Source organism: Bubalus kerabau, chromosome 1, assembly GCF_029407905.1.
Source record: "Bubalus kerabau isolate K-KA32 ecotype Philippines breed swamp buffalo chromosome 1, PCC_UOA_SB_1v2, whole genome shotgun sequence".
NCBI lineage: Eukaryota > Metazoa > Chordata > Mammalia > Artiodactyla > Bovidae > Bubalus > Bubalus kerabau.
Window position 1 is genome coordinate 25,053,870 of NC_073624.1, and position 22,940 is coordinate 25,076,809.

The following is a 22,940-nucleotide window of genomic DNA, read 5'->3' on the forward strand; positions in this document are numbered from 1 at the left end:
TGGCTACCCACTCCAGTATTCTTGCCTGGAGAATCTCCTGGACAGAGGAGCCTAGTTGGCTACAGTCCATGGGGTCATAGAGTTGGACAGAACTGAGGGACTAACGCACTGGGCATCACAATGGTCATAAAAATCAGCAAATAGGTTTTCCACCACAAAGTACTGGAAGCTTAGAAGGTTGAGGAAGAACAATCCCAGTGCAGATCCTTGTAGGGAGACCAGAATAGGTTCCGTGGCTTCAGCTGTGACTGTCAGATATAAAATTTCTCTTCATGGCAGGCACAGTGGTCAGACAGGGGGGGCTGTCTTCAGGCTTGTCTCCCCAGCCCCCCTTGTTTCACTCCTCCTAGAGAGGTCAGGTAAGAAAGCCAGGAAGCCCAGGTGTTTGCATTTTCCAGGGTGCCCTCAGTGTGGGGGGTGGGGTGGGGGGTGGTTTGCACAGCAAGGCACTTAACGCCAGGTGACTAGAGAGCATGTCACACGTTTTCTTTAGGTAAAAGTCGAGGATTCTGATTTGTTTGGTAGCTGCTTTGAATTTTTTCTTGTAATTGAACGAAAGTACATTAAATGTAAGAAACACTGTTTTAAGCTGTGGTTCCTGTGTTAAAATGGGGGGAAAAAGTGCAGGGGATGGGAGAGATTTCTGGAGTTAATAGAGCCAAAGAGGAGGTGAGGTCAAGGAGCCAGGAGGGAGGGACTCCTTGGCATCTGTGTCTCCCTGAAAATCATTTTGGGAGAGCTGGGGTGATGATGGGGAAAGGGGGAATGCCCAAAAGATTAGGCATAAAAAGGGCTAGAGATGCCGTATCTGTGGGATGCATATACAATTTCACACACTTATGTGCTGCACAAATGTAAGTGCTATGGGTGATGATATATATTTTTAATGCATGCTATTATTCTCTTTTCTTTTTTAGAATTTTATTTTTATTTGTTTGATTTATTTGGGGGGCCACACCTGGAAGACCTTAGTTTCCTGAAAAGTGAACGTGAAGGGGTTAGTGGCTCAGTGCCTCTGCATGGACTGCAGCCTGCCAGGCTCCTCTGTCCATGGGATTCTCCAGGCCAGAATACTGGAGTGGATTGTTATTTCCTTCTCCAGGGCATCTTCCCCACCCAGGGATCGTACCTAGGTCTTCTGCATTGCAGGCGGAGTGTCTACCCTTAGGTCCCTGACCCAGGGATCAAATTTGTGCTCCCTGCAATGCAAGTGTGGATTCTTAGCCACTAGACCACCAGGGATGTCCCAACAGTACAGTTTTAAGCAAAGTTTTAATCAAACTTTGTACAATTTAATTAAAAGTTAAAAAAAAATTTGGCCATACTGTGCGGCTTTTGGGATCTTAGTTACCTGGCCGGGGACTGAACCTCGGTCCAAGGCAATGAAAGCCTGAGTCTTCACCATTGGACCACCAGGAAATTCCCTTATACAATTTATTTTACTTTCATCACATAAAAAGGGACTTTCACTAAGAAAAATGGACAGATTTTCTCCTTCCCTGCTCTCCTGTATTTCTGGCTATTTCAGTTCACAGGCATCCTCTCCCAGAAACTCAAGTTCCTATCCTACAGCAGAAACTGATTCTACTCAGCTTAAAGGTTATTTTTCTCAGTCTTTATATCTCAAGAATGTGTTCCAGTTAGCTAATCTAATATCAGGTAAGCCTCTACTGGTTTACTGTGACCTGTCATGGTGCTTTTCTTAGATGACCCACATAGATGTCAAACGTGGTTTTTAATCATACCTCCAGAGAAGTGTCAGTGGACGTTTCGGGAATGGTAGTACACACAAAGAATAAACAACTAATTTTACTAATCTCTTAAAGTATTATTAAATTTATTACTAAGTTATTAGGGGGCTTCCCTGGTGGCTCAGAGGTTAAAGCGTCTGCTTGCATTGTGGGAGACCTGGGTTTGATCCCTGGGTCAGGAAGATCCCCTGGAGAAGGAAATGGCAACCCACTCCAGTATTCTTGCCTGGAGAATCCCATGGATGGAGGAGCCTGGTGGGCTACAGTCCATGGGATCGCAAAGAGTCGGACACCACTGAGCGACTTAACTTACTAACTAAAGTACTATTAAATTTATTATTAAGTAATTACATTGTCAAAAAGTAGTAAATTATTAATAAAAAGGAGAGCTAACACAAAACACGCAGTGGCACACATGGTTCTGTGTGCTTTGCATGTGTCCATTTAATTCTCAGAAGGGCTTCCTTGTTGGCTCAGAAGGTAAAGACTCCACCTGTAGTATGGAGGACCCAGGTTTGATCCCTGGGTGGGGAAGATCCCCCGAAGAAGGGCGTGGCAACCCACTCCAGTATTCTTGCCTGGAGAATCTCATGGTTAGAGGAGCCTGCTGGGCTATAGTCCATGGGGTCAAAAAGCGTGGAACGAGATTGAAGCGACTCACCATGTATGCTCATGCAAACATGGCCTGGCTCCAGAATCTTCCCTCTGTTGACATGAGTGATATTATATTTTTGCGTGGGGTAAAGTGCAGTGGGGATAACTGTTAGAATGCTGGGACTACCCCCACAGGACAGTCCTAGGACTGTTTCTCATGCAAATGAGGCAGTCCAAGTGAGAGATCGCTTAGAACTTTTGTTTGCCATCTACTACTGTGGGCAGGAATCCCTCAGAAGAAATGGAGTAGCCATCATGGTCAACAAAAGAGTCTGAAATGCAGTACTTGGATGCAATCTCAAAAACGACAGAATGATCTCTGTTTATTTCCAAGGCAAACCATTCAATATCACAGTAATCCAAGTCTATGCCCCAACCAGTAATGCTGAAGAAGCTGAAGTTGAATGGTTCTATGAAGACCTACAAGACCTTTTAGAACTAACACCCAAAAAAGATGTCCTTTTCATTATAGGGGACTGGAATGTAAAAGTAGGAAGTCAAAAAACACCTGGAGTAACAGGCAAATTTGGCCTTGGAATACAGAGTGACACAGGGCAAAGACCATAGAGTTTTGCCAAGAAAATGCACTGGTCATAGCAAACACCCTCTTCCAACAACACAAGAGAAGACTCTACACATGGACATCACCAGATGGTCAACACTGAAATCAGGTTGATTATATTCTTTGCAGCCAAAGATGGAGGAGCTCTATACAGTCAGCAAAAACAAGACCAGGAGCTGACTGTGGCTCAGACCATGAACTCCTTATTGCCAAATTCAGACTGAAATTGAAGAAAGTAGGGAAAAGCACTAGACCATTCAGGTATGACCTAAATCAAATCCCTTATGATTATACAGTGGAAGTGAGAAATAGATTTAAGGGCCTAGATCTGATAGATAGAGTGCCTGATGAACTATGGACTGAGGTTCGTGACATTGTACGGGAGACAGGGATCAAGACCATCCCCATGGAAAAGAAATGCAAAAAAGCAAAATGGCTGTCTGGGGAGGCCTTACAAATAGCTGTGAAAAGAAGAGAAGCGAAAAGCAAAGGAGAAAAGGAAAGATATAAGCATCTGAATGCAGAGTTTCAAAGAATAGCAAGAAGAGATAAGAAAGCCTTCCTCAGCGATTAATGCAAAGAAATAGAGGAAAACAACAGAATAGGAAAGATTAGAGATCTCTTCAAGAAAATTAGAGATACCAAGGGAACATTTCATGCAAAGATGGGCTCAATAAAGGACAGAAATGATATGGACCTAACAGAAGCAGAAGATATTAAGAAGAGGTGGCAAGAATACACAGAAGAACTGTACAAAAAAGATCTTCATGACCCAGATAATCACGATGGTGTGATCACTGACCTAGAGCCAGACATCCTGGAATGTGAAGTCAAGTGGGCCTTAGAAAGCATCACTATGAACAAAGCTAGTGGAGGTGATGGAATTCCAGTTGAGCTGTTTCAAATGCTGAAAGATGATGCTATGAAAGTGCTGCACTCAATATGCCAGCAAATTTGGAAAACTCAGCAGTGGCCACAGGACTGGAAAAGTCAGTTTTCATTCCAATCCCAAAGAAAGGCAATGCCAAAGAATGTTCAAACTACCGCACAATTGCACTCATCTCACATGCTAGTAAAGTAATGCTCAAAATTCTCCAAGCCAGGCTTCAGCAATACGTGAACCGTGAACTTCCTGATGTTCAAGCTGGTTTTAGAAAAGGCAGAGGAACCAGAGATCAAATTGCCAACATTCACTGGATCATGGAAAAAGCAAGAGAGTTCCAGAAAAACATCTATTTCTGCTTTATTGACTAAGCCAAAGCCTTTGACTGTGTGGATCACAAGAAACTGTGGAAAATTCTGAAAGAGATGGGAATACCAGACCACCTGATCTGCCTCTTGAGAAACCTGTATACAGGTCAGGAAGCAACAGTTAGAACTGGACATGGAACAACAGACTGGTTCCGAATAGGAAAATGAGTATGTCAAGGTTGTATATTGTCACCCTGCTTATTTAACTTATATGCAGAGTACGTCAAGAGAAACGCTGGACTGGAAGAAACACAAGCTGGAATCAAGATTGCCGGGAGAAATATCAATAACTTCAGGTATGCAGATGACACCAGCCTTATGGCAGAAAGTGAAGAGGAACTAAAAAGCCTCCTGATGAAAGTGAAAGAGGAGAGTGAAAAAGTTGGCTTAAAGCTCACCATTCAGAAAACTAAGATCATGGCATCTGGTCCCATCACTTCATGGGAAATAGATGGGGAAACAGTGGAAAGAGTGGCTGACTTTATTTTTCTGGGCTCCAAAATCATTGCAGATGGTGACTGCAGCCATGAAATTAAAAGACGCTTACTCCTTGGAAGAAAAGTTTTGACCAACCTAGATAGCATATTGAAAAGCAGAGACATTACTTTGCCAACAAAGGTCCGTCTAGTCAAGGCTATGGTTTTTCCAGTGGTCATGTATGGATGTGAGAGTTGGACTATGAAGAAGGCAGAACGCTGAGGAATTGATTCCTTTGAACTGTGGTGTTGGAGAAGACTCTTGAGAGTCCCTTGGATTGCAAGGAGATCTAACCAGTCTATTCTGAACGAAATCAGCCCTGGGATTTCTTTGGAGGGAATGATGCTGAAGGTGAAACTCCAGTACTTTGGGCACCTCATGCGAAGAGCTGACTCATTGGAAAAGACTCTGATGCTGGGAGGGATTGGGGGCAGGAGGAGAAGGGGACAACAGAGGATGAGATGGCTGGATGGCATCACTGACTCGATGGATGTGAGTCTGAGTGAACTCCCGGAGTTGGTGATGGACAGGGAGGCCTGGCGTGCTGGGATTCATGGGGTTGCAAAGAGTCGGACATGACTGAGCGACTTCCCTTTCACTTTTCACTTTCATGCATTGGAGAAGGAAATGGCAACCCAGTCCAGTGTTCTTGCCTGGAGAATCCCAGGGATGGGGGAGCCTGGTGGGCTGCCTCTATGGGGTCGCACAGAATCGGACACGACTGAAGTGACTTAGCAGCAGCAGCAAGTCACATCACCTTTATAGATCTCAGTTTTCTCTTCAGTAAAACACGAAGTCTCTAAGGTCTGCTTCAGTTCTAAGATAAATAATGTCTTCAGCATTCCTGGACTAAAATGCCTACCTCTTGGTGCCTGAGGGGAAGAAACAGGTCTGATCTTGCGTTCTTAGACCTTTCAAGCTGGAAGCTGCGGGGTAGGGTGCTGAGTGGATCCCTGTAAAGAACTGGTAACCAGAGATGAAGCTTAGAGCTCCAGGGGAAACCTCGCCTTTAACCTGAGAAACGTAGAGAAACACACTTACTAGGTGCCTGCTGTGTGCTACGCGTTTTAAATAGATTATGTAATACCATCCTCACAATATGCTCCTGAAGTAGGTGCTATTATCTCCATATCTAAGCTGAAGCTTAGTCATACAAGTGACTTGCCCAGCGAGGGATGTGGGCGGAATTCAAACCCGTCTGACTCCAAAGCCCAGGCGTATTTCACAACCCTTGCCTCCTATCTATTATCTCATTCCGTGCTCACTGCAAGCCGCGGGCTGTATCAGATCCCCATTTCACGGAGGAGGAGAGTGAGGTTCAGCGCGGTGACGTGACCTGCCCAGTAAGGCATCTGTCCCGGAGGGGGCGGGGTGGAGGGGCAGGAGCGCGCACGTGGGCGCGGAGGCGGCAGCGGACGCCTCCTCCAGGCCCTGCCACGCCGCCCGGCTCCCACCTTTTCAGGTCCCGGCCCGCGCACCTCGACTGCGAACTACACTTCCCGGCAGGACGCGAGCGCGCGCACGCGCACCGGGGCCTCCACCATGGCGACCGTGCTGTCCAGGGCGCTCAAGCTCCCCGGTAAGCTGCAACCTCGCGACCACCCCGCTCACGCCGGACTTGGGGGGCTGGGGACTCCAGGCTCCCGGGGACGAAGCCTATCGGAGTCTGGCCCCAGCCCGAGTGGAGCTGCAGGCGCGCGGAGGCGAGACGGTGCACCCCCCGCGGGCTGGGGTCCACGCGCCACCAGGGGGCAAAAGAGGCGCCTGGCGCGTCGGAGGTTGCCGGCGCGGGGCGAACCTGGGAAACGCTGGGGGAAGGACCCTGAAGGCGCGCCGGGATGGTGGCCTGGCGCTGCGGCGGCGGCGGATGTCTGGGCGCGCGTCGCCGCCGTCCCCAGGGGAGGGCGATGAGGTTAGCATCCTTTACCGAGCGCCGCGAAGGACCTACGGGAGGGTCTCCAACTCTTTCCGTCTTAGGCTGGACTGGGGGTTGGGGGCAAGAGGGCGGCAGGATGACGAGTGACCCCTTTGCAGCAGCCTCTCCATTTAATGACAGCATTGATGCTGCGGTGAGGTAGGTGGAACAGGTATTTCCCCTTCTAAAAAATAAATTATCTGTCAAATTGACTTGTCCAGGGTCGCACAAACAGCATAGGAAAAGCCTGGACTTGAACATGGCGGGTCTTCTGACTTTAGATTCTGGGCCTTGGGTTCCACTTGTTCAGCCTCAGGCTCTCAAGCCTGAGCATTTATGAGGATAATTTATTTGCACTGGTAAGTTGCAGATAATGGATGGAATATTCTTTTAAGGAGGCACTAGTGGTGAAGTCAGAGCTAATTCAGCACTTGGGGGCAACAGCTCCAAGGTTTTGTTTTTCCTTTTAAACCTCCAGAATGGAACTGTCCTGCTAGAAACTTGCTATTTTAATAAAAGTATATTTATTCTGCTCAAATAAATTTTAGATTTTAAGGCTTTAGAAAAATGTATGCTTTTATCTAAATAAGTTTGTTTGTTGTTATTTTTGATGTGGACCATTTTTAAAGTCTTTATTGAATTTGTTACAGTATTGCTTCTGTTTTATGTTTTGGTTTTTTTTTTTTTTTTTTTTTTCCTTTCGGCTGTGAGGCATGGGGGATCTTAGCTCCCCGACCAGGGATCAAACCTACACCCCCTGCATTGGAAGGCAAAGTCTTAACCACTGGACTATCAAGGAAGTCCCACCTAAATACATTTTAAACATTAAACTATAAACTGTTTGTTTGCTGGTAAGTTGTTAGTGAGAAACACAGCTGCTTCCCCAGCATGGGTAGAGAGGGCTGGTTGGGTGGCTGGCGGATGCCCAGTGGAGGGTCCCTGTTCTCAAGGAGTTTCCAGTCTGCTCTATTGTGCCACAGCTGACACTGGGTTGGTTGTGAATTTGATATGAATTTGCATTTCTGTCCCCAGATTTCATGACTTCAGACACTTTTTCTTTGCACATGGTCTCATTATAACTCTGGAAGGAACGTTGATCTCTCTGTTGGAGTGTGTATGTAACACTGGAATAGAATGGGGATAACCCTTAACCTGCAGGATTTATTTTGAAGAGAGTAGCCGTGTATATCCTTAGTGTAGGGTAGTGTCCTCCCATGGGCTTCTCAGGTGACGCAGTGATAAAGACTCCACTCAGGAGACTCGGCTTCGATCCCTGTGTTGGGAAGATCCCCTGGAGGAGGAAATGAGAACCCACTCCAATATTCTTGCCTGGAGAATCCCATGGACAGAGGCACCTGGCAGGCTGTAGTCCATGGGGTCACAAAGAGTCAGACATGGCTGAGCACGCCTACATAGCATAGCATAGATATCCTCCCAAGGGGTAATGGGATGTCAGACATATTTAGCTTTGTTTCTCCTTTTCTTTTAGATTCTTTTCCCCCCTCATGCCCCCTCTGAAGTGAGGTGAAGTGAAAGTTGCTCAGTAGTGTCCGACTCTTTTCGACCCCATGGACTGTATAGTCCATGGAATTCTCCAGGCCAGAATACTGGAGTGGGTAGCCTTTCCTTTCTCTAGGGGATCTTCCCAACACAGGGATCGAACCCAGGTCTTCTGCATTGCAGGCAGATTCTCTACCAGCTGAGCCACAAGGGAAGCCCCTCGCCCCCTCTCATATAGCTAATTGTCATTCTCAAAGGCTGGAAATGCAAAACAAAAAATCTTGCTTTTGAAACTCTTGAGCTCTTTTGCATGCTGAGGCTTCATTGTTACTCCTGGAGTATTCAGATGCAGTAAGTGTGTCAGCTGACCGGGTCGGGGAAGCACAGTCTGGTCCTGGACCTGTGTGTGTTAACAGCAGTAGGGCCCTAAGCACTCAGGTACTCTTGACACTTTTAGGTCCAGGTTGTTGTTGTTCAGTCGCTAAGTCGTGTCCAACTCTTTGTGACCCATAGACTGCAGCACGCCAGGCTTCCTTGTCCATCCCAACTCCCGGAACTTACCCAAACTCATGTTCATTGAGTTGGTGATGGATCCAACTGTCTCATCCTCTGTCGTTGTCTTTCTCCTCCTGCCTTCAATCTTTCTCAGCATCAGGGTCTTTTCCAGTGAGTCAGTTCTTCGATCAGGTGGCCATAGTATTGGATCAGCATCAGTCCTTCCAATGAATATTCAGGATTGATTTCCTTTAGGATTGACTGGTTTGATCTGTTGGCTGTCCAAGGGACTCTCATGAGTCTTCTCAAACACCACAGTTCAAAAGCATCAATTCTTCAGTGCTCAGCCTTCTTTATGGCTCAACTCTCACATCCGTACGTGACTACTGGAAAAACCATAGCTTTGACCACACAGATGTTTGTCGGCAAAGTGATGTCTCAACTTTTTAACACGCTGTCATAGTTTTTCTTCCAAGGAGCAAGTGTCTTTTAATTCCATGGCTACAGTCACTGTCCACAGTGATTTTGGAGCCCCAAATGAAATCTGACACTGTTTCCACTTTTTCCCCATCTGTTTACCATGAAATGATGGGACCAGATACCATGATGTTCCTTTTTCGAATGTTGAGTCTAGGCCCAGGTACAAAGGCTGTATGTTTTTTTAGGTGATGTGGGTCTTTGGGGGTTTTTTCTCATGCTTTTGCTTTTCTCCCTCTTGCCCTTTCTCCCTTCTACCACAAATACAACTGTTAGCTTTTATATTAGATGGAAGTTGCTTTCTGAAAGCCCTTTTTGGGTACTCTGTAGTTGGGTCTGTGAAGCTGTTATCCTGTTTTGGCTACTGTATAATGTTACTTTAGTTAACATCCTCACTGTTTTTTTATTTTTTTACATTGAGTATCATTGACATATAACATTGTATTAGTTTCAGGTGTACGAATAATTTGATATTTGTAGATATTGCAAAATCACCACAATGACATCCTCACTATTTTTATGTGTAAGGAAGCAGAACAGAATGGTGGTGAAGAGCATGAGACCGACTTGGATTAATCCACTCTTTATAAGATTCTCTTTAACCTTTAGTTTCTTCATATGTACTAATAATATTATTATGGAACCTTTCACTGTTAGCCATACAGTAGGGTTATTTGGGATAGTAAAAGAGATGGATGTGCTTAAGAAGTTTGTTGACCTTTGATATATGTTAATTATTCAGTAAGTGTCAGGCATTATTATCTTCATCATTAGCACTATGATCTGGAGAAGGCAATGGCACCCCACTCTGGTACTTTTGCCTGGAAAATCCCATGGACGGAGGAGCCTGGTGGGCTGCAGTGCATGGGGTCGCTAAGAGTCGGACACGACTGAGCGACTTCACTTTCACTTTTCACTTTCATGCATTGGAGAAGGAAATGGCAACCCACTCCAGTGTTCTTGCCTGGAGAATCCCAGGGACGGGGGAGCCTGGTGGGCTTCCCATCTATGGGGTTGCACAGAGTCGGACACGAGTGAAGCGACTTAGCAGCAGCAGCGGCAGCATTCTGAAATTGGGCTTCCCAGGTGAGACTAGTGGTAAAGAATCCACCTGGCAATGCAGGAGATGTACGAGACACAGGTTTTATTCCTGGGTCAGAAAGATTCCCTGGAGAAGGAAATGGCAAGCCACTCGGACAGAGGAGCCTGGCAGGCCACAGTCCAGGGGTTGCAAAGAGTTGGACACAACTGAGAGTCTAAGCACATTCTGAAATCAGTGTCCTCTCTTTATTTTCTGAAAACCTTTCATTGACTAAAAATGTGGGTGGTGGCTGAAATCAGCAGACAAGATGTTGGTAAAGTTCCCTGAGCTTTGAAGCATGGATTGGATGTTACTCCTCAGCCTGAGTATAACTTTAGGCAAGTGATGTACTATATATTTCACTCTTTTTCTGTGAATAGATAGAAAAAATATTTTACTTAGGACTTCTGTAATTGAAACTTGCTGTAATAATTAAGTGGAAGGTTGTTTTTGCATGTTCTGGAAAAATACATATTAATAGTAAAAAAGTCAATATTTATTTTCCTCTGTAATTTAGCCAAGCACTGGTTGTAATCTGTGATCCCTTAAAGAAAGCATATGTGATCTTTTGTGCTTGCCTCTGTACTTCAGAAATATCATGTCTGGGTCAGTTCTTGGATTTTGCGGTCTCCTTTTCTTTCTTTGAGGATTTTTCCATATTGCCACACTGTCATTTAGTAATGTGTTTTGCTGTGGAGAAGTCAGCCTGGTTTTTGTTCCCACCATTTGTGACTTGCTTTTTTTTCTCTTGGAATGACTGGCTGCTCATAGGAGTCTGTCTTTGTCCTTGAAGTTCTTTGCCTTTACTAGGATATATTTCAGTATTGATTGCTCTGTATCAGTTTTTCTTGAGACTCAGTGGACATCTTATTCTGCAGTTTCAGGTCTTGCTCTACTGTAGGAACCTTTTTCGTATGGGCTTCCCTGCTGGCTCAGATTATAAAGAATCCACCTGCAATGCAGGAGACCTGGGTTCGATCCCTGGGTTGGGAGGATCTCCTGGAGAAGGGCACGGCAACCCACTCCACTATTCTTGCCTGGAGAATCCCATGGACAGAGGAGCCTGGTGGGCTACAGTCCATGGGATCCCAGAGAGTTGGACATGACTGAGCAACTAACACTTAACTGCAGGAGCTTTATTCGTATGTCTTTTAAATCATTTTTGGTTCCATTCTCTTTTCTATTTTCTTCTTCAGTTACGTGTGGATTGGATCACTTTTATCCTCTATATCTGTACTTTTCTTTCTAGTCCTTTTAAATACCTTGCTATTTTTCTTATGAAGTGCCGAGATAGTACAGCCTTCAAGCCACACTGCCTGGGACTGAATCCTTGTACTATCGCTTATTTGCTGTTTAACTATGGGCCTTAAACTTCCAAACCTCAGTTTCCTCATCTTTAAAATGGAGATAATATTGTGTCTGCCTCAAAGAGTTGCTGTGATAATTTACTGAGCTAAGGCAGGTAAAGGGCTTGAAAGAGAGTATAGTAAGTGCTCAAAACTGCCAGCCCTTGTTATTTCAGTTTCATCTTGCCTGATTTTCACAGTCTAACCTTTACATCTCTGATGCTCTTTTCAGCCATTTCGGCTCTTTTTGCCGATCCCAATAAGGATATCCTTTGTAAGATTGTTTTATTCTTTCCTTCCATCATTTTCCTGAGTCCTCCTTGTTTACTTTTCATCTTCTCTGTTGAATCATCATTTCTTCTTAGAAATGTTCTGTTTTTCCATGAGCCCTTATTTCAGAGAAGGCAATTGCTTGAATTTCTTGGATTCTAGGGGGAAGTATCTGTTCACTATTTCTTCCATTTTGTGGTATCACTTGTCCAGCATTTGTTCTGTAGCTGGGTTTTTGTTTGCTGGGTTTTGTTGTAATTTCTTTCTTGAGTGTTTGTAGAACTTTGCAGTAGCTCATGGACTGAGTACTAATGATGGCTGTGTTCTGATTTCTATTCGTATTTGGATGGGCGGCTGTTTTACAGCCAGCTATTGGCTGACTGGTGGGCAGAGGCTGAATGAATTTGGGCAGCTGAGGCTGGAACCTAAGCTAGGCTGTCAACTCGAATCCCTTTCCCACCAGCGCTCTTCCTTTGTGGATGTTGCTTTCGTCACAGGCTGGCATCTGTTGCAGGGCCTCAGAATGCTGGTTTAGCATTTACTTCTTTGTTTCTTATTGTGCGTGCATGATCAGTCATGTCCGATTCTGCGACCCCATGGATGGTAGCCCACCAGACTCCTCTGTCCATGGGTTTTTCAGGCAAGAATAATGGAGTGGGTTGCCATTCTCTCCTCCAGGAGATCTTCCTGACTCTCTGTGTCTCCTGCATTGCAGGCCGATTCTTTACACTGTAAGCCCTTGGGGAAGTCCCTTGTTACTTGTGCCAGTTGTCAGTTTATTGACCCTGAGCTCCACATTCGCTTTTGTTGTCTGATCTGTAAACGTGGATCTGGACCCTTTAAATTCCAATTCTTCTTCTGGGCTACAGTCTCCCCATTCCATGATACCTTTTGGATTTCTCTTCCCAGATTTATATTTACTTTCCTTTCACTGTTTAATCAGTCTCTGCATGAAACTCCTGTTTGAATTAGTGGCTGGTTTCTGTCTCCTGATTGGACCCACACTGTCCAAAAAAATCCGCCCCTTGAGAACTGCCAATGTTACCTTTTCTAACCTGCCGCGCTGCCAGCCTGCTTCTTGTAAAGAGAAAAGCGCGTTCTCTTTCTTCTTCAGTCTTATCTTGGCTGTTCACACTGTGGTGTTGAATGAGGCTCATTGATGCTTCTGGGACCCCCACGCTTTGTCTTTCTGAGCAAAAGATTATTTGGTTTGGCTTTATATCTGGGGAACGAGGGAGGCAGCACAACTGATTGGTTAGAGCCGTGGATTCTAATCAAATTGCCTGATGTTGAATCCTGGCTTTTCTTGTTAATTCTGTGATCTCAGGCAACTGACCTCTTTATATTTTAATCTTCTTGTTGATAAAATGGGGATAATAATGGCACCTACCTCCTGGGGTGGTTGTGAGGATTAAATGCATTAACCCCTGTAAGCGCATGGACCAGTGCCTGGCGTAGGAGCTCTTAGTACATTTCCACTGGTCATCCATGTCATCACTATTATTAATTGCGTGAACTCGGCTCCTTGCTGGAGACCTGAGATGTATGTCCCTATTCTTAATATACTTCCTCAGTTGGATGCAAGTTTCACTGCCTTTGGCAATGACTTTTCATAAATTACAGTTTGGGGATGTGGCTGTTTCCTTTTTTATTCTTTTTCTATTTTTGTTTCTTTTTCTTGCCCTCTGGTTCTAGGGAGAGACTGACAGAAAGGCCATCCTTTGCCATCGTTAACTAGCAGCACATAATCTTTTTAGAGGGACCAGTTCGACAGAGGCTTTGATTTTCAAACAATGCTTGTAATTTATAGATTTATTAAAGGATTTTTACCAGTCTCTGCAGCATTTGCAGTCAAGTTCTCGTCTTCCCTGTGATAGTAGATCATAAAACGAAAATGGATTTCCTTTAAACTGTTTTTTCACTGGTATTACAGTCGTAATTTCACTTTGGCAGAGATGCTGTTTTAGGCCGTATTTGTTGCATGCTGGAAACTGACTAGGAAAATGGAATTCAGTTAGTGTTCATGCTGAATTTGTCACTTGATGCTAAAAATCATGTAATTGTAGGATGGCTTTGAGCATATGTAGAAAGTGCTTTGGAGTTTTAGTTGAATCAGTTGTTGAATCAGTTTTAGCTGAATCAGTGATGGGACGACCAAGAAAGCTGGCCTGACCCTAGGTGGTGGTGGTTGCTGTTCACGCGCTAGGTTGTGACTGTGGCCCCATGGACTACAGCACGCGAGCCTTCCCTGTTTTCCACTGTGTCCGGAGTTTGCTCAGATTCATGTGCATTGAGTCAGTGATTCTATCTAACCATCTCATCCTCTGTCGCCCCCTTATCCTCCTGCCTTCAGTCTTTCCCAGCATCAGGGTCTTTTCCGGTGAGTCAGCTCTTTGCATCAGGTGGCCTAAGTATTGGAGCTTCAGCTTCAGTGTCAGTCTTTCCAATGAATATTTAGGGTAGATTTCCTTTAGGATTGACTGGTTTGATCCTAGTTACAGGTTTTGAATTGTAGTGGCCCCTCTGCCCTCCACTGGTCAGACCGCACCCCTGGGACCATATTCAGGTCTGGGAACTGTCCTTTGAAGAGCATGGACATGTTGTGTCCAGAGGAGAGGGACCGGGGTGTCATGGACACCTGAAATAATGCTTCTTCAAGTAATGGGTTGAAAAGGTAGAGATATTTAACCTGGGGATGAGGAGATGGGGTGAGGGCAGAGGAGAGATAGAATACCAACAGTAATAACAGAAGCTGAAATTTATTGAGCTTGACTTTTACGTCAGCACCGAGAACCATGCATGAATTATTTAATCCTCATAACAGTGGCTCAGTGGTAAAGAATCTGCCTGCCAATGCAGGAGACGCAATGCAGGAGACACAGTTTCAATCCCTGGGTTGGAAAGATCCGTTGGAGAAGGAAATGGCAGCCCACTCCAGTATTCTTGCTTTGGAAATTCCATGGACAGAGGAGCCTGGTGGGCTACAGTCCATAGGGTCGCAAAAGAACTGGACATGACTTAGTGACTAAACAACCATAATAAGCCTGAAATAAAGGCATAAACTCCTCCAGTTGCTGGCACTTAGGGAAGGGGGCAGCTTGGGAGGAGGAAGGTTTAACCCCCTCTACCCTCGTAAATGTCCGCCTCCTGCCACCCCAGCAAAGACACGGTCTAAATAAAACTGGGGTGCTTATTGTGTAAACTAGTGTCAAGACAAGTCCTCCATCTCCACGTGCCTGCTAGATTCCACCACTCCCAGCCTGCAGGATCAGAATAGCAATTTTCAGGTAACCACTGTTTACTGAAACATGCACTGAAAGGGTGTTAGACTCTCAGGAAGATTCTCAAAACTAAGTTTTTGGTAAGATGTCTCCAGGTGACTTTCAGCATTTGACTTTCTTCGTGGTTTCTGTAGAAACAGTTTTGTGCTAAGTCGCTTCAGTTGTGTCTGACTCTTTGGGACCCCATGAACTGTAGCCCACCAGGCTCCTCTGTCCATGGACAGAGGCAAGAATACTGGAGTGGGTTGCCATTTCCTCCTAGAGGGTATCTTCCCGACTCAGGGATTGAACCCGAGTCTCTTATGTCTCCTGCCTTGGCAGGAGGGTTCTTTAGCACTAGTGCCACCTGCGAAGCCCAGAAACTACTGGGAAGTCACACATACTGGCCTGTGAGGAGCGGTGTGCAGAGAACAATGGTTCTAAAAGTTTAGAGGAGTCATGGGACAGATTGGAACATCACCACTCTACGAAAATCAAAGGAAATATACACATTAGGTGTATGCAAGACCCATGGAAGAGCCATGGTCGTTTCGTTACTGAGAATCACACAAACTAACAACTTTTTTAAAAAAACTAGTATTTGAAGTTAGCTATTTTCTATTTCTTTTCGAATGTTCTTAAATTCATGAAAGTGATCATTTTAGAACAGCAGTGCCCAACCTTTTTGGCAGCAGGGACTGGTCTGGTGGAATACTAGATCCCTCTCATGGGCTGTTTACAGTAGGGTTCACACTCTTATAAGAATCTAATGCCGCCTCTGATTTGACAGAAGGCAGAGCTCAGACAGTGATTTGAGTGATGGAGTGTGTATGTGAGTGTGTGCACAAGCGCCCAGTCACGTCTGACTCTTTGCAACCCCATGGACTGTAGCCTGCCAGGCTCCTCTGTCCATGGGATTTCCCAGGCAAGAGCACTAGAGCAGGTTGCCATTCCCTTCTCCAGGGGATCTTCGTAACCCAGGGATTCCACATCCCTTGCATTGACAGGCGGGTTCTTTACCAGCTGAGCCACGGGGGAAGCTGAGTGATGGGGAATGGCTATAAATACAGATGGAGCTTTACTTGCTCACCCACCTCTTGCCTCCTGCTGTGTGACCCAGTTCTCTGTTGGGGAGCCCTGTTCCAGAACACTGTGATTTTCTTTCTTTTTCTCCCCCATCCTTTCCCCCTTTCACTGGCATCTGTTTTTATAGATGGCTCCGCGGTCCAGGCTTATCAGCCTAGACCTGTTCTGTTCTGTGTGTTCTCCTAGGTGTTTCCAGTTTCCATGTGTTGACTGAGGGGTCTTCCTTGCAAGTCCCCCTTGACCGTCTGGGTTTCTGTCTTTCAGGGAAGAAAAGCCCGGACCTGGGGGAGTATGACCCCCTCACACAGGCCGACAGCGATGAGAGTGAAGATGATCTGGTGCTTAACCTGCAGCAGAAGAACGGAGGGGTCAAGAATGGGAAGAGCCCCCTGGGGGAGGCACCGGAGCCCGACTCGGATGCCGAGGTTGCAGGGGCTGGGAAGCCACGTCTCTCCGAGGTTACCCCCGAGGGGTACCCCTTGGAGCCCTTGGGGGCCCTGGAGCAGAAGGCGGCCTCCTCCGTCGTGTCCTGTGTGCGCACATCCGTCTTTCTGCTGATGCTGGTGGTCTCCATGGTCCTAGTGCTCGTGTGTGCTTTCCTGATCCCCTGTCCCCCCCGAGACCTGCACAGCACGTGGAGCCGCCACCTGGGTCCCCAGGGAGGTAAGCGGCTGGAGGGGGTAGTGTAGGGGGTTTCAGTCTGTAAAACTCTATCGTGTGTCATTCTGGAAAGTGCCTGATGACATTGAAAATTTCCTTCAAGTCTTTACATGTTAACGCGTGTCACCTACCATTTCTCTTGCTGTGTGCAGAGATGGTTTGGAAGTTAAGGTTGGACATAAGACAAAAAGATGGATCGGTACAGTTCCAAAATTTTGGGAGGATGGCTGGCTGTGTTTCTACTGGGGGAGGGTCTTATTTGGACACAGAGAGGAGAAAGCCCTGGTTTGCTGGGCTCTAGATGTGCAGCTGAGGCTGGATCAGGGGAGGGCAGAGCCGGGGGAAGGAGGATTCACAAAGAAAGTAAAGCTCCTGTCCTGGCCAGGCCAGAGGCCTTGTAGGGCTCCTGTAGGGCACTTGGGCGGTCGCTGATTGTGGAAGCCCAGTCTAAATTGAATTTTTGAATAATTTTTAAAAATTTATTTTTTTATTGAAATATAGTTGATTTGGGGGGCTTCCTTGGTGGCTCAGAGGGTAAAGAATCTGCTTCCAGTGCAGGAGACCTGGGATCAATCCCTGGGTGGGGAAGATTCCCTGGAGGAGGAAATGGCAGCCCACTCCAGTATTCTTGCCTGGAGAATCCCATGGACAGAGGAGCCTGGTGGGCTACAGTTCATGGGGTCACAAAGAGTTGGGCATGACAGAAGGAATAACAGTTTCACTTTCATAGTTGACTTACAATGTTGTATTGGTTCCTGCCGTACAGCAAAGTGATCCAGCTGTATCTGTATCTATAGCTTCTTTTTCAGGTTCTTTCCACTGTGGGCTATCATAGGGTATTGAATATAGTTCCCTGTGCTTTACAGTAGGACACTGTTGTTTATGAAATAATTTCTTTTCCAGAAAAAGAGAGTTGCTTTCTTGCAGTAACTTTTTTTTTTCCTGCTCTTAATGGTTGGAATAGTGCTACCCAAGTAATTCTGGCTATTTGACTCATTTTGGAGCAGGTTTCTTTATTTTTTATTTTAATTATATTTTTTATTGAAGGAAAGAGTCTTTAAATTTTATGGTGCTTTACAGTTTTCAGAAGTTTCTCACCTGTAGTTTCTTATAATCCCATAATAACCTCTTTTAAAAAAATCCTCTGTGTTGCTCTGCCCTTCCACTGGTAACCATTGGTTTGTTCCCTGTAGCTGTGAGTCTGCTTCTTTTTTTGTTATAGTCACTGTTTTGTTGTATTTTTGAGATTCTACATATAAGTGATCCTGAACAGTATTTGTCTTTTGTCTGCCTTATTTCATTTAGCATAATACCCTCCAAGTCCATCCATGTTGCTGCAAATAGCAAATTTCATTTTTTTTTATGATTGAGTAGTATTCCATTGTATATATGTATGCATATTTGTAATCGGAGAAGGCAATGGCACCCCACTCCAGTACTCCTGCCTGGAAAATCCCATGGATGGAGGAGCCTGGTAGGCTGCAGTCTATGGGGTCGCTGAGGGTCGGACATGACTAAGCGACTTCACTTTCACTTTTCACTTTCATGCATTGGAGAAGGAAATGGCAACCCACTCCAGTGTTCTTGCCTGGAGAATCTCAGGGATGGGGGAGCCTGGTGGGCTGCCATCTCTGGGGTCACACAGAGTCGGACACGACTGAAGTGACTTAGCAGTAGCAGCATGCATATTTGTATACAGGGTATATATCTTTTCTTTTTAAACTTTTTGTTATGTATCAGGATATATAACCAATTAACAATGTTGTAATAGTTTCAGGTGAACAGCCAAGGGACTCAGCCATACCTATAGATGTATCTATTCTCTCTCACACCCTCCTCCCATCCAGGCTGCCACATAATTTGAGTAGAGTTCCATGTGCTGTATCTTTATTGAGATCCTTGTTGGTTATGCACTTTGAATATAGCAGTGTACCACATCTTATCTTTATCCATTCCTGTTGATGGACACTTAGGTGGTAAAGCAGGTTTCTTTAATACAACTTACTCTGAATCAAGTCTGGAGATCCCATCTAACTGTTAGTGTTGAGTGGTCCTGTCTCTTGTAAACTGAACCAGGCAGAAGGGGCTCAGAACACACAAGCCCAACTGTGGCACTTTGGTGGATTGGCTGTTGTATGTTGAAGGTGTTTGAACAACAACAGGTGCAAGAGGGCCACTGATCTTCGAGCCTTCCTAAAAGCAGGAGATGAAACTCCCAGGTGAAAGAAAGATGCTCTCCGTATAGCAGGAGAAAAGAACAATCTTATCACCTGAGGTTGAGGCCGAGAAAAGTCTGTGCACATAGACCTTATAATTCCCCATGTGTCCTTCACCTCCTCACCTTATCCCCTCTGTCCGCCAAACGGTTCCGCTGTCCTGAGTTTCCTGTCGGTATTCCTTTCCTTGTGTTTAAAGTTTTGCCACATAGATTTGTATCCCTAAATGATCCATCCTTTAATTTTGCTTGTTTTTGAACGTCATATAAATATAATCATGAGGTCTTCTGTGACTTGCTTTTTTGTTCAGCATATTTAAAGAAAATGTTTGAGGTTTATCTGTTATCAATGTACTGTCACTAGAATTTCTTTATTTTCACCACTAATTTTCCATGGTGTGAATATCCTGTGATTTAGTGATCCATTTTATTGTTGGCAAGCATTTAGGTGGTTTCTATTTTTTAAAAGTAATACCAGAAAAAAAAAAATTAATACCACTACCCTGGAGAAGGAAATGGTAACCCACTGCAGTATTTTTGCCTGGGATATCCCATGGACAGAGGAGTCTGGCGGGCTGCAGTCCATGGGGTTGCAAAGGAGGTCAGACACGACTTAGCAGCTAAGCAGCAGCACCACTAAGAAGATTCCTGAATGTGTTTCCTGATGGAGTCTGTAAGAATTTCCTTTGAGCATAAACCTGGGAGTGAAATTGCTGGTTGGCGTGGTGTGTTGTATATCTAGGCATGTGTGCGTGCTAAGTTGCTTTAGTTGTGTCAGACTCTTTTGCAACTCTATGGACTATAGCCTGCCAGTCTTCCCTGTCCATGGGATTCTCTAGGCAAGAATACTGGAGTGAAAAAAAAAAAAAAAAAATACTGGAGTCGGTAGCCATTCCTTTTTCTAGGGGATCTTCCTGACCCAGGGGTCAAACCTGTGTCTCCTGCTTTGCAGGCAGATTCTTTACTACTGAGCCACCTGGAAAGCCCACACGTCTAGGAGTTTATATTAAATCATTTTCCATAGTGGTTGTACCAGTTTGCACTTCCACCAGCCACGTGTGAATTCTCTCCGAATTTGACAGTCAGCCTCTGACTGCACACTGTGTGTGTGTGTGTGGAGGAGTGATGCTGCCTACCTTGTCACTGCTTGGTGGACGAGGAAGTCCAGGCCTCTGAGGACACCAGGGCTGGGGGGCTGCCCCGTGAATGCTTGGTGGAGGAAGGACTCTAGGCTTCCCTTGCGTGTGGAAGGAAGCCTGAGTGCTTGCTGCTGGGCGAGGATGAGAGTTCAGCCTCCTCACCCGACTTCTCTGACATGACCCGGGGGCGAGAGGGGCCTTGTTACTTGGAAAGGGTTTCCACTTGGCCTGTCCTGTGGGCCTGGGTGGGGCCACAGTTTTATCTGTGGTTTTTGCCAGGAGTAGAATGGTTATTGTTGAAAACTTCTTCGTCTTGCTGGGCTGCACCTTTCCTGTCCTTTGGCTGGAGACCAGCTTTTCTGGGGCCTTCCTTGTGTCCCTGGCATTTCTGCGGTGCCAGCTTCTGCAGCACCCTGCCTGGGATATGTGAGGTCAAAGAAAGCCCAGGGGAACCCCCAGATTGTCCTTACTCGGGGCTTACCATCCCTAGCCGATCTGCCTTCTCTCCACCTTCCAGAATCTTCTCATGTTTGACTTACGTTTAATGCCCAGAAATTCTAGCTGTCCTTAGTGAGAGGCACAGGCAGAACTGGGTCTGTGTATCTCATCTAGGAGCTGAGATCTGCCTGGTTTTTATGGCGCATTCCCTGTCCAGCCTGGAGCAGGGAGCTGGTCTGTGTCACTTGCTGAGGGCTCTGTGTCTCTTGTGTCCATCAGGTGGGGACCTGTCGCCGTTGGACCTGGCGGATGTAAATGGAGACGGCCTGCGAGATGTGCTCCTTTCCTTCGTACCATCAGGGAACGGGAGTGCGGCCGGTAAGAGGGTGGATTTTGGAGGCCTGGGTGGGAAGAGCTGGTTGATTGGAGGGTGTGAGATAAGAGAGGCATTGGGGTTGTGAGCTGATGGGTCTACAGTGAGGAGAAAGCCCTTGGCGATCCCTCGTACCCGATGAACCTGGTCATCCCTAGATATGATATGATACACAGACCCACTTCTGCCTGTGCCTCTCACTAAGGGCAGCTAGAATCCCTGGGCATTAAACATAAGCCAAGTTCACGCAGGAGCTTGTACATAATGCCTGTTTGAAGAAGTCATGGCAGGTGAGAGCTGCAGGGCACTTTCAGTGGCCTCCCTGTTCAGCAATGACCCTGAGATCCAGAGACAAGGTTTCTTGGCCACACGCCTGCCGTGAATAGCACCAGCACTTAGGTTGCTTGGATTTTCCCTGAGTCAGTTCTACCAGGCCTCTTAGATGATAATAAACATAGGCTCTCATCCCTGGAAGAAAGCTTTTATTGATGTTCTAACATATCCTTACGCATGTACGTCTTGCCTGGGTGTTTTCCTCTGACCCCATCTGTTTGCTCCTCTGTCTCTGCTCCCCATCCTACTCCCTGAGGGATGAGAAGCGGACCTGTATGCGTTAAGTCAGCAGGTTCCCCAGTCTGCAGGCTTCCATTAGGTTTGGCCAGTGGGGAGCACAGGCCATAAGCAGGAGGAGAGGCAGAGTAACAAGAGGGTATTTATTTCCTGGGCTTTCCCCGCTGGGTCTCCTTGATCAGAGGTCACAGTCTATCTCAAGGTGGTCCTCCTACGGACCTTCCTTTTCTGGCTTCTGACACTCCCTTCCTCCCCTGTCTCTTGGGCCCTGGGAGTGGTCACAGTTCTGAGGGACTGTATTGTCTCTTGTGATTTCTCTACACCCTGACCACATCTTTATGTCTTTATTAAACCTTCACAACTTACCCTACTTGAGTGGGCTGTTTTTTTGGGGGACCCCAGCTGATACATGTCAACTGCAGAAACAAAAAAGTTACATTTCAGTATAGGTACATGGGGCCTTTGGGTTTGTCCTGCAGTCTTCATTTAAGTGGATTGGAACTGCAGTCTGTAAACTGATACAGAAGCTGTGGTTGGAGGCAGAGAACACCCTCCTAGGGCTTCCCAGGAGTCCGCCTACTAATGCATGAGACACAGGAGATGCCAGTTCAGGAGATGCCGGTTCGATCCCTGGGTTGGGAAGATCCCCTGGAGGAGGAAATGGCAACTGTCTTCAGTAGGAGAAAATTGCCTAGAAAATTTCTCTTGCCTGGAAAATTCCATGGCAGAGGAGCTTGGCCCCACTATAGTCCATGGGGTCACAAAGAGTCGGACACAACTGAGTGACTGAGCACGCATGCACAACCTCCTAGCTACTTTTTAATCATTCAGGCCCTGAAAGAAAAGTTTAGGTACATTGTAGAGAGCATTAGAAATATCTTCCCAGGGCTTGTGCAATATATAGAAGCAATTTGGGTATAATTTTTTTTTTTATGGAAAGAACCTCTAGCCTAGAAATTGACTTATATGGTTGAACTTTAATTATATATATTTTTCCCGCTTATGACTGATCAGCTTTTGAAGTAAAAACTTTCCCCATTCACTTTTTAGAGATTTTTTTTTTTTTTTAGTCATTTGGTATTTTGCACGGTTTGCTATATATCAGGACTCAGTGGGTAAGGCCATGAGTTTGGACATAAGATGGACCAGCCTGATTTGGTTATAGATTATAAAAAATAATAATAAAGTGAACACATGGTACTTTGTATGTGCTATGCACTGTTGTATATACATATTATGAATGGATTTGTCCCTCAGTGTTCCTGTAAGTCAGACTAATGTTATCCCTATTTGCAGATGGGAAAACTGAGGCACAGTGAGGTGAAGGAGCTTGCCTGAAGCCCCACAGCTGGCAGTGGTAGAACTGGGATCCAAATTGTACAGCCTGGAGATTCTGGGGAGTTCATGACCTTGGCCCTTA

The 22,940-nt window shown here is 45.8% G+C and overlaps 1 protein-coding gene across 1 annotated transcript in view; it reads left to right on the forward strand.

Moving 5' to 3' along the window:
- Nucleotides 1-5,645: 5,645 nt before the first annotated feature.
- The window catches only part of FAM234B (family with sequence similarity 234 member B), a 36,706-nt gene continuing 19,411 nt past the window's right edge, over nucleotides 5,646-22,940 (forward strand). The window contains exons 1-4 of the mRNA XM_055570739.1: nucleotides 5,646-6,038; nucleotides 6,158-6,274; nucleotides 16,390-16,788; nucleotides 20,857-20,955. Coding sequence (XP_055426714.1) covers nucleotides 6,238-6,274; nucleotides 16,390-16,788; nucleotides 20,857-20,955 — 535 coding nt within the window. The 5' untranslated portion in view covers nucleotides 5,646-6,038; nucleotides 6,158-6,237. The remainder of the gene's footprint in view (nucleotides 6,039-6,157; nucleotides 6,275-16,389; nucleotides 16,789-20,856; nucleotides 20,956-22,940) is intronic.